The sequence below is a fragment of the Paramormyrops kingsleyae genome, chromosome 23 (assembly GCF_048594095.1).
Source record: "Paramormyrops kingsleyae isolate MSU_618 chromosome 23, PKINGS_0.4, whole genome shotgun sequence".
Taxonomy (NCBI): Eukaryota; Metazoa; Chordata; class Actinopteri; order Osteoglossiformes; family Mormyridae; genus Paramormyrops; species Paramormyrops kingsleyae.
In genome coordinates, this window is record NC_132819.1 from 10,921,380 (window position 1) to 10,931,973 (window position 10,594).

Sequence of the window (10,594 nt, forward strand, 5' to 3'; positions counted from 1 at the left end):
GCAATCTTCCAAGTGTGATCAGCTGCAGCTTCGCTCCAGAACCAAAGTGAAATCAGTTAATAAGGAGGCATGTTTGATGACCTTCTAAAGGTTCAGCCCCAAGCCCCAACACACGGTGCAGCCAAAGGGCTGAGTGTATCCCCAGCTGGCGAAGCCGTTCGGGCTTAAAGACTGCCACGTCTGCCATCCCCTCTCACTTCTCCTGGGTGAGCTCAGAAAGAGACCTACTTTTTCCCCATATCCTATCTGAAATTAAATTTTGCCCAAATGTGGTGATCCAGGTCTGGGCTTCTGCCAAAGTGACTGGGACAGGTGGAGGACAAATTATTACTTCTTACCCCGGAATCAGAATTGCTAGAACTGATCAATCCACTCTCTCTGCTAACATCCTGAAACCCTGTTATACGCATGTGAAATACATGCCGATCCTCCATCACCTTGGGTTTTAACGACAGCCAGGTCTCAGTCCTGTCACGCACAGTGAGCCAGACCTCACGCTGGGCTGCTTTATGGCTGAGAGGCAGTACATGTCTGTAATGGCCACAGGCAACAATATAGGAATGAATTCTTGAATCTTACCGTCCATGTATTCCACCACCACAGCCTGCACTCTGCCCCAGCACACAATTACCCAACATGCAAATTGCCTGTGCTGCTTTCATTGGGAGACACAGGCCTGAAAAACTCGCATAGTCGTCAATATGCAATCTTACCAATTAGGCAGCTAATGCACTAACTCGCAATAGTTTAAAGAGAGAGAGAAAAAAATTAAGGGGAAAATGATATATAATTGTTACATATAATATATAATATTTATATTACATATAAATAATCTATGTATATGTATTTATAAAGTTTAAGAGATACAGAACATTGTGTTCCTATTTTCCCATTTAACAAGACACAAATTCCAGATTTCCCAGGTTTAATGATCAGCCTTATTTCTCATGAATTATAGCATTAATTCAGAGAAATTGTTTTTTTTAAAGTAATGTATATGCACACTTATGCACAGATCATTAATATCATAAACCTAAATTAACCCATGAAGAGAATTGACAGACTTCCCCTAGATACCATTAAAAAGAATCACCTGGATTATTATTATTATGCTGTTCAAGCTGGCTACTTTGCTAGAGCACTTCAGGACAGGTACCCCTCAGGGGTCAACGGGCAGTGCCTTTTTAGGAATTTGAACCCTAACAACCTTAACCTTACACACCTTGAAATTTGCGTCCCTGTGTGCTAAAATTTTTGTGTGCTAAAAGTAGGATAAACAAAATAATTTCAGTATTCATAATCAAACTGGATTCTGCAGGAATAGCTACAGTAATTGGCTGTTGTTGGTTCGCACACTTTCTTTTTTTGTTTACCAAATGGACCCACATGCTGGCAGACTGGCCTGATACTTATAACACAAAATCTGGGGGGTGCAACTCAAACCAAAAACCAAGTCATAAGTCTGCTCGGTCACACATATGATTTTTTGGGAAGCTGTTTCATACAGACACCAGATTATATAAAACTTATATTCAAAGAATTTGATCTGAGAACTGGAACGCTAAAAACCAGGCCTGCCATAGTGTGACAGTGCACAGCGTAGAGGTGCTTAAGCGTCAGTTTGATCTGTTTTTTTTTTGTTTTTTTTTAAACTTTGTGATTAATTAGACCTATTGGAAGCCTCTATCAGCCACTAGAGGGAGGCATTACATCTATTGCGGCAAAATTTGCAAACCAACAGTATGATACGTAATGATTCTGCTGACTTGAGCAACAAGTACAGGCCTAAATATGGAAATACTTTGGGATTCATAGTTCATATTTGTAAAGTATGGCTGATCATTACCCATCACCTATTAGCATACACACTCAGTGTTCATATATCTTAATGTACAAGCAACACCAAAACAAGATCTTCTGGTTGTTTTACTGCCTGAGTTTTTGTACTTTTAACGCACTATTTCTTGTGCTTTTGGCTTCATAAACACAACTCAGGCAATCATGCTATATTACATTACTCAAACACAAGCAGACATATCCTTACTAGCTAGCTGTCAGAAGCACTACTTATTTTCTGCAAAACAATTGCAAATATCCCACCATATGAATCTTTTCCTTGGAAGCTCATAATCCAAAAGGTCAGCCTTTAGGAATCCTGCTCCCTAGGACTCAATGATTGGATCATTTTATTTTTGGATTATGTTTGACCCACAAAGCACAGTATTAATGTGGTCACTGGACTAAGCTTTCCAACATTACGATGGTATGAAGTTTGAATTTATTTATGTATTTAATATAAAAAAAAAAGCTACCAACCACAGCACACTGATAGATTCATCAGCCAACCAGGAAGGTCAGCCTACAGAAACAAGACAAACGTGAATCTGCCCTCCATGCCTCATGACAGTGTAAGGAAAAAGGGCTAGAAAGCTGCAAACTGGGCTTCTGCTCTACATAGGAGGCTCTGTACAAGGCTGAGCTCTCAGCTGAACTTGGCCTTGGAGAAGTCCATCTCTGGGTGCTGCGCCATGAACCTGCGGACACAGGAGGACGGCGACGTGAGCAAATGGGCTTTATCAGCGCAAAGCAGGTCAGCCAATGAAACATGAAAATGGCCGAGTGAAGGCCGGGATGCCACCTTCACTAACATCACAACAAGGCAGGTCATGGAGAAACAAACCTTCATGGTATATACATCACATTAACAAAAACGACAACTTTTGAACAAGTCATACACACGCACACAAACAAGCTCTTAACCCTGACAGAGAAACATACTTTTTGAGGATATCTTGCTTCTTCTGCTCCTCTGAGGTGGGTAGGCCCATGGACTTCTGGCGCTGATCATACATCATCTTCTCCACCATGCTACGGGTTTCGCCATCCAGGTCCGATAGCTGCCCACAAGGTGACAGTATTAAACTTAAACAAGGAAGGCTATACTTGCACACTTATTCAGTCAGCGCTACAGCCACTAGCGTGGTTGCTGCAGCTCAGCCTTCACTGCCTGTCTGCTGATCACCTTGGAGTTCTCTGGGCATATCTTCTTTGTATTGAGCTCAGGGTCTGTAGTCACGAGCTTGCCCCACCATTCCATTTTGTTGATCTAAAATCGAAAGAAGGGGCCGGATAATAGGAACTTGTTAAACATACTTCATGACTGAATGTTGAACGAGTTAGCAGCCAGCTGAAAAGATACTAAATAATTAACTGAATGTTTGTGTCACATACAAGTTTGGCCTGCGCGTCCACATGTCGCCACAAAACGGATGAGCGTTTAGCCAAGCTGCATGCCACAGACATCTCCTCTCCCCCTCCTCACCTTCTCCAAATGGATGGTGACCACCTTGTTATCCTCGATGAGCCAGGAGCTCTCTTCTACCTTGATTTCATTGAAGAGCAGCCCATCGATGATGAGCTCCCGCCCCCTCAAGCCCACCCGGAGGCTCTTCCGCTGCACATCCACCACCAAATCCTTTCCCTTCAGCCGGAACGGCACATCAAAGGGCACCAGCACCTACGGGAACCAGGTTTTTGGTGCCATGGCAATTGTGTACAGTCACAAGCTACGTTACGCTGTCCTTGTTATTGGCTTTAGACAAGTTCAACTGTAAGGTTCAACATTACACATCACTGCCAATGAGAGCTCCTTGGCTTTTCAAAATCCCATTAAAGTGATGAAAATAAATCGTTCCACTCTGTACCCCAAGACCAAAAAGCATGGATCAGGACAGCCGTGTGCTATGCTAGTGTGCTCTGCAGGAGAAGGGCTCGACACCTTCCCAGCAGCAAATGCAGGCCAGTGAAATTCAGAGGGTGAAGCAGCCATGTCCCTCGTACAAAGAGCAGAGTAACAGAGGAGCATACTCACATCCACCTCAGACAGGGTCTGTGTCCACCTGTAGCTGGGCAAATCTGCTCCATTGCCTGCGTTGGGCTTCAGCTTCCCTTTATCTTTCTCATCCTCCTCACCCTCAGAATCTGACTGGAAGTGCAGGAGACAAGTTTTACGGTTAGAGGTAGTGAACAGAGCAACCTGCTATCATGGGTGTTAATCAAAATGCCAGAGATCTTACAAAAACTAAAAGAAATGTCCATATTAGCCATGTTCTATGCTCCCTTCATTGGCTTCCAGTTAAGTCTCGGATCAATTACTGCTATTAACTTACATACACTGAATGGCCTTCCACCAGAATACCTTAGAGATCTACATGGTCTCTAACAACCCTCCTTGCTTGCTTCGATCTCAGTGAGCAGGATGTCTATTAGTACCTAGGGTAGAAAGAGTTACGGCAGGCTGCAGAGCTTTCTCCTATAGAGCTCCTCAGCTATGGAATAGTCTTCCAGTGGATGTGCGAGATTCAGGCTCACTGTCAATATTCAAGTTTAGATTAAAACACACCTGTTTAGTTTAGCTCATAGGGACTCTAGTTCTAGCTCTAGCTAACTGCTCACTCCCAGTTAGACCTATAGTGTGAGGTATAGAGCTGGGTGGGGATCGGTGCCATTGGCTTTGGATGAACTGTTTTGGATGTCAGTGCTGTCACTCTAGCTTCACACCCCCTTGTGGGATTGGAGTGCTGTCATTTCAGGGACTCCCCATGCCTGCGATCCCACCTGCCTCTCCCTCCTACTTATGCTGCCATAGCCATATCTGCCAGAGCTTAAATACTGCACTCACCTGTTTACACTGCCTCTAGTCTCCGCTATTTTAGTTAATGCCATCCTGGGCTGTGTTGCCTGGAGAACAAAAAAAGCAAGATACTCTGCCTTCCCTGCCTGTGACACCCCTACTGCCTGTGATGTCCTGCTTGCTCTGATGCCAGTGAACAAAACTGGAGCGTGAAAATCAAGACTTTGCTAATTTGACTTCCTCTGCTGGCCCCTGGAGGATGGACTCCCCCTTTGAGTCTGATTACTCCCAAGGTTTCTTCCTACTAGGGAGTTTTTCCTTGTCAATATCACTTCTGGCTTGCTCTCTGGGGGCTTTGGGCAGGGATAATGTAAAGAGCTTTGAGACAATGTAATGCTGTGAAGATGCGCTACACAAATAAAATTGAAATGGGAAAAAATTCCTGTGACCACGTTCAACCTAAAAATTATACATATAAGTTTTTAGTTAAAATCTTAATTATACTGCTGCCCAAGCAGCCAGTAAAAGCCGTCACTCAGCTGAAAGTGTGTTTGCTTCCCGTGCATCAGGGCACTTGCTACCTGAGTGAGAGGCCAGAGACTGTGGGTCACTAACAGCTGTATGTAACAAGGCCGCTTACCCCTTTGTTTTCCTCCTCCACTGGACTCTCAGTTTGGTTCTTGGGTGTTTTTACCTCCTTTTCTTCCTCTTTTTTCTTCTGTTAAACCAAGAAACTGAATCAATCTTTCCTTATCCAGACCCACACAGCAAATTGTCCGAGGATAAGTCACAACGCACATTCAACGAGTTACAGGATCAACAAAGGAGGGGCCTGCGTTTCACTTCTTTGACCAATCACAGTCTTCATCATATGACATCACCACATTAAGTAAAACCAGTGTTTTCTGTTAAGCAGGACCTTAAGGACCTTGAGCAAGGGCCCAAGGACATGTGCTTATTCTCCCAAGACCAGGCTCAAACCGGCAACCTTCCCATTGCTGGCACCGAGGCTTAGCCCACACGGCCCCTGGGTCAACGGGTGGAAGCCTTGAGTTTGAAAATAAGAAAAAAAAATGGTCCAATGCAGTGATGCTATGCGGTGAAGACAGATTGATTAAAGAAGTAAAACATAAGCCCCTCCCTTGTTGACCTGGGGATGTGTTGAACGATAAAATCAGGGCATTCAAATCACAAAGCCGACCTGGTCAATCTCCAACTGAAGCCTCTCTGCTTCCTCCTCTGTCAACTCCATGATCTTGGGCTCCTCAGAGCTGTCAGCCTTCTTCCTCTTCTTCTCCTCTTCCTCTGCCAGTCTGGCAGCCCGTTCTGCTTTTTCACGCCTCTCTTTTTCCTGCCTGTTGATCTTCTCCCTGTGGGCTTTCATTGCCAGCTGGCTGTGGTGGGCAAAGGCCTCCTTCACTAGCTACAAATATACACACATAAACACACATCATGTTCACCGCTTCTAAGAATGTAAGTAGGCCTATTTCTTCTAAACAGTCAAGATTTTTAATTAAATAATATAATAATAAAAAGCCTTACAGCCACCAATAGATGCCTATAATAAACAAACATGCTATCAGCTTTCTGTCATCACAGACAAATGCTGCCGTGTGTTTCCATTACCAACCTCCTCAGGTGCCCCGGCTTCTCCACCTGTAAAAAAGTCCGTCTTGCGGCGAAGGAAGCTGAAGAAGGTGTTCACCAGCTGCCAGAAGAGCAAAGCAGACTGTAAAGCAGGCTTTCCCCGTCACTGAGCCTTCACGATTATTGGCAACTCAGAGGGCTGGAGGTTAACGCAATACAACCATGTCCCTGGAAATTCCCAGCCAAAGTGTATTAAAAAATGTTATTAAAAATATAGACATATTATGTGAAGATGGAGTACTTTCAACATAGAAAGTTTTACACGATATGTTACATGATGAAAACATCAAGCTCAGATAACGGATTAACTCAACAACACCGGCACCGATCCAGAAACTGCAAATTGACCATTTGTGAAGAGGCAACCACCATTTGTTTTATTATCGTTGAAAAGAGACATCTTGGCGACAGGGTATTCATTTGTTGCTACAGTGCGTTATTGTTTCTGGAAAGCCATATCGCACACGCCAAGCCTCAACCCAAAACCAGCTTCACCATCCCCCATAAACCATTGATTATAATTCACCTCTTGGACTCCGCCTTCGTGCTGCTGTGCCATAACTAACAGCATTCCGTCGTACTTTTCTTCGTCGTCACCCATAATTAATGGTTTTTAATTACGCTTACAAATACACAATAAACTTGATAAATAACTGCATGCAAGATGAGAAATTACGTGAGGAGTCACGCTCCCGCAGTGATGCGACAACTGCTTCCTGGAAACCAGCAACGCTTTCCTCCTAATTAGGAACCAATGAAAAGGCGCATTATTTAAATGACAAGACAAACAACCAATAGACTTTCAAGATCGTCGCGGAGGGCTGACCGGAGTTCGTTCGTCTGGTTAAAAATCTCGGTAGGAAACATAAGCACCGAAAGGAAGAGAATATTCTAGAGAACTCGGTATAGAACATGGCCATTTACTTTCTGTAACCGATTGTCCTATACAGAATGGCAGTGGGGTGCAACGCAGGGAACAACCCAGGATGGGGCGCCAACCCTTCGCAGGACAGGCAGACCCCCCCCCCACACCTACGGGTAATGTGGTAACTCCAGTTAACCTCTGCATGTTTTTGGACTGTAGGTGTTTCCACAGTCCACACACACGGAGCCAGATACTCGAACCATGGTTCCTGTGTGTGCATTTGACAATTGTGCGCATTATTCTTTAATTATTATACTATTGCGTTAACTTGTATTACATATGTTTATTAAAAAATATTCATAATAATTGACGTTTCTTCTTTTTGTTATGACACATTAATTAATTCACTGGGGCCCTGAGCCCCGCTCCCGCACGTTCCTGTTAGTTTTCTAAAATAAGGTGAAGTTGGTTTTGTTCACAGTTATGTTATAAACTATCACAGGTTGAAATTGGTTTGGTAAATTGCTGTCGGATACCTTGCTACTCTACATCGTTTCAGGTTTTTAATACTTACGTTTTGCTGGTATAGGATATGCACAGAAATCTCATTTATGTTGGATCATACAAAGCTCTGCTGCCCATTAACTTGAGTTAATTACTTACACTTATTTGGCTTTCATCCATAGCATCATGTAGCATCCTTACCAAATTTTTTTTTAAACTGTATGATGCAGCTTTACCATTTTTGTGTGGATACATTTTAAATAGTAAGAGCAGAGTATATGCTCTGTTGCCCCTATGCCTATCAATTTGCATGTCACATTCTGACTTTGTACTTGGTATGATATAGGGAATGAGTCAGGACTAACAATATCAGTGTGTTCCTGATTGTAGACGAAGTAACACTGTCAGAAGGTGATTCAATGAACCAAATAGAGCCGACCTTTGTCTCGTCTACTATGAGGTCCATGTTCTGTTAATATGCTGTTGTTGCCTATTCTAAAATATTATGTGGTCCATACAGCCTTTTGTGTGCATGGTATATATGCAGGACTGTGCAAAAGTCTTAAAAAAGTATTTTAAGGTATTTATCTGGGTAGCAAGTGTATATTTGCACAGGAAAAAAAACACATTTAACCTTAGCATATAATCAAGGGTAAACGATAAAAACTAAGAAGAATTGTTTCTGATCTTGTTGGATGGTTAGAAGAACACAGCTTCAGCTCCCAAACCTCTCCTCAAGGGGACCTTAGCCATTCCATTCAGCCATTCTTAATATAACTTAATCAGTAAAATAACTGAATGAGGTATTAATTATTCAAATAAAGTGTACCAGTGGTCGAGTGAAAAAAATACATTGGTGTATTGGATGGTTACTACACATTCTACGGTGACATTAGAAGGTTTTGAAATGATTAAGTTTTATAACAACATGAAGATCGTTTAAACATTTTCTTGGACTGCCTAAGACTTTTGCACAATACTGTATGTAATATTATGTTTGTGGCTAGTTATCCAAAATTACAGTTAGATTAATAAAACATTTTAAAGCTTCACTTTGGAGGAACAAGGAGGTAAACTCTCTTTCACTAATTATAATATTTATTGATTCACTTCCTGCAACAATTTATCAAATTGCGAATTCAAATAATTCACGCAACCCACTAAATCCCATAGACCAGAAGACTTTGGTAGTTCTACAGTCAAGGTCATGCTGGCTTAGAGAACCATTATTTTGAGTTTATTACTCTGGCAAGAATTTTATTAAGAATTTCCTCCTATTATACATTTCCTGTTTTGTGATGTTATCAGGACAAACTGCCTAAAAAACAGTTTTTATCCAAAAGCAATCATGGCCTTAAACTCAAAACAACTGATAATTTTTATATTTCATAAGTGCAATTTGTATATCCAGTGCAATTGTATAGTCAATGCAATTTTGTATATTTTGTAATATATTCTTTTATCACTCTTATGCCTCACATTGAGTCACCTGCACTTTCTCAATTTCGTTGTCAAGTGACAATGACAATAAAGATTATTCTTCTTATTATTATGTATACTTAATATACTATTTTGTGTACATTCATATTGTATGTTAGCTTAGTGTGCAGAAGTTTCTTCTCATATTTTCTAAACCCACTTTGAGGGAACTGTTCTTTGTTTCTTTGATCAAATGAATTCCTTTGTATTTCAATGTTATTTAGTTAATTGTGTGTGTGTGTGTGTGTGTGTGTTTGTGTGTATGTACGTACCTATTTCCCTGTTTAAACTACAGGAAGCAATGTGCCCATACATGATTTTATTTGGTTATGGTATAATTAAATGGAAATTATGTATATAGCACATTGCTTTCTGTAGTTACAACGTATTCCAATTGCTGTTATGTGTGGAATTTGTCTTTAGCTAGTCGGCAGTAAAATGCTTGTCATTTTTTAGTGCAGGCACTGTCCGTTCTAGACAAATATACCTTTTTCCTGCATGTAGTGTTTACACTAAACAATCACCATGACCATCACAAGAAAAAAAATTACACTGTCATATATGACAAAAATTGCCAAAGCATTCAAACATGACATTATGTTAAAACTGATGTTGTAAAATAAATGGAAAGTTTATACTTTTGCCTGGCTAAAAGGTTTAAAAAAATGCAGCGTAAGGTCAAGAATATAGGTGTGATTGCGCATTATAACCCCAGACAAAACATGTGAGGTTATTTCCGTGCAACTTCATCATTGTGCTACAAACTTATGAAGCTCAAATTCCTCTTCCTGTGCACTTAGGAATCTGCCTGCTTTCTCTTTGGATTATGATCTGCAAAGAATTATTATGGTATTAGTCCATACATTATCCCACTTTTCTTAATGTTACAGAGGTTTTGCACTGGGTACTGGAGCCTCACACACAAGAAAACAAAGATTTCACTTCCTTCAGCAGCTAGAACCTGTCCAACAGGTTCCCGCCTCGCTGGTGGGTGGGGACTCGCACAGTGTTTGCAGGGAGACAGCCAGGGTCAGACTCCCTGCTAATTGATCAACAGGACTTCAGCTTAGAAAAAAGGATTTACAAAGGGAAAGGCTGTGGTTCTCCTCAGTGACATGTTGGTAAAGTGCTTTTCATACAGAGAACCACAAAGAGGGAACAAACCTGAGAGAAACAGGAAGACACCTGCCCTGTATAAAGAGCAGACTGTGGTAACCATGAGGTCCTGACTTTACACAAGCCAAGGATGCACCTCCTATGGGAGAGTGTGTCTGCCTGGACCATGCAGCCGTGGCCCTGGGTCCTGCTCATCCAGCACCAGCCAAGCATAGCAGAGCTCCAGTGACCTCATGCTGAGCTAATTGCCAATATGAGCTAATTGCCTCGACGCTATGCGATCAGGTAGGTGGCACCACTGAGGCAAGGACCTCAAGTTTCATCAGTACGAGGAATGACATGAGTCCATC

At 41.9% G+C, this 10,594-nt stretch overlaps 1 protein-coding gene across 1 annotated transcript; it reads right to left on the reverse strand.

Moving 5' to 3' along the window:
- Window positions 1–2,261: 2,261 nt before the first annotated feature.
- nudc (nudC nuclear distribution protein) lies at window positions 2,262–7,010 on the reverse strand. Its single transcript, XM_023803739.2, has 9 exons — window positions 6,807–7,010; window positions 6,264–6,341; window positions 5,835–6,056; window positions 5,274–5,351; window positions 3,872–3,985; window positions 3,323–3,517; window positions 3,023–3,106; window positions 2,779–2,897; window positions 2,262–2,534 (listed from the first exon to the last, which is right to left on the reverse strand). The coding sequence occupies exons 1-9, from the start codon at window positions 6,879–6,881 to the stop codon at window positions 2,483–2,485; spliced, it is 1,017 nt and encodes a 338-aa protein (XP_023659507.1). The 5' UTR covers window positions 6,882–7,010; the 3' UTR covers window positions 2,262–2,482.
- Window positions 7,011–10,594: the final 3,584 nt, after the last annotated feature.

Bases quoted from the DNA above. Each gene is read 5' to 3' on its own strand.
- nudc (XM_023803739.2), bottom strand. From the start codon at position 6,881: ATGGGTGACGACGAAGAAAAGTACGACGGAATGCTGTTAGTTATGGCA. The intron at 5,352-5,834 runs GTCGGCTTTGTG...TTGGTTTAACAG, and splicing joins TTCAGTTGGAGATTGACCAG to AAGAAAAAAGAGGAAGAAAA. The intron at 3,986-5,273 runs GTAAGCGGCCTT...CTGCACTTCCAG, and splicing joins TGGAGGAGGAAAACAAAGGG to TCAGATTCTGAGGGTGAGGA.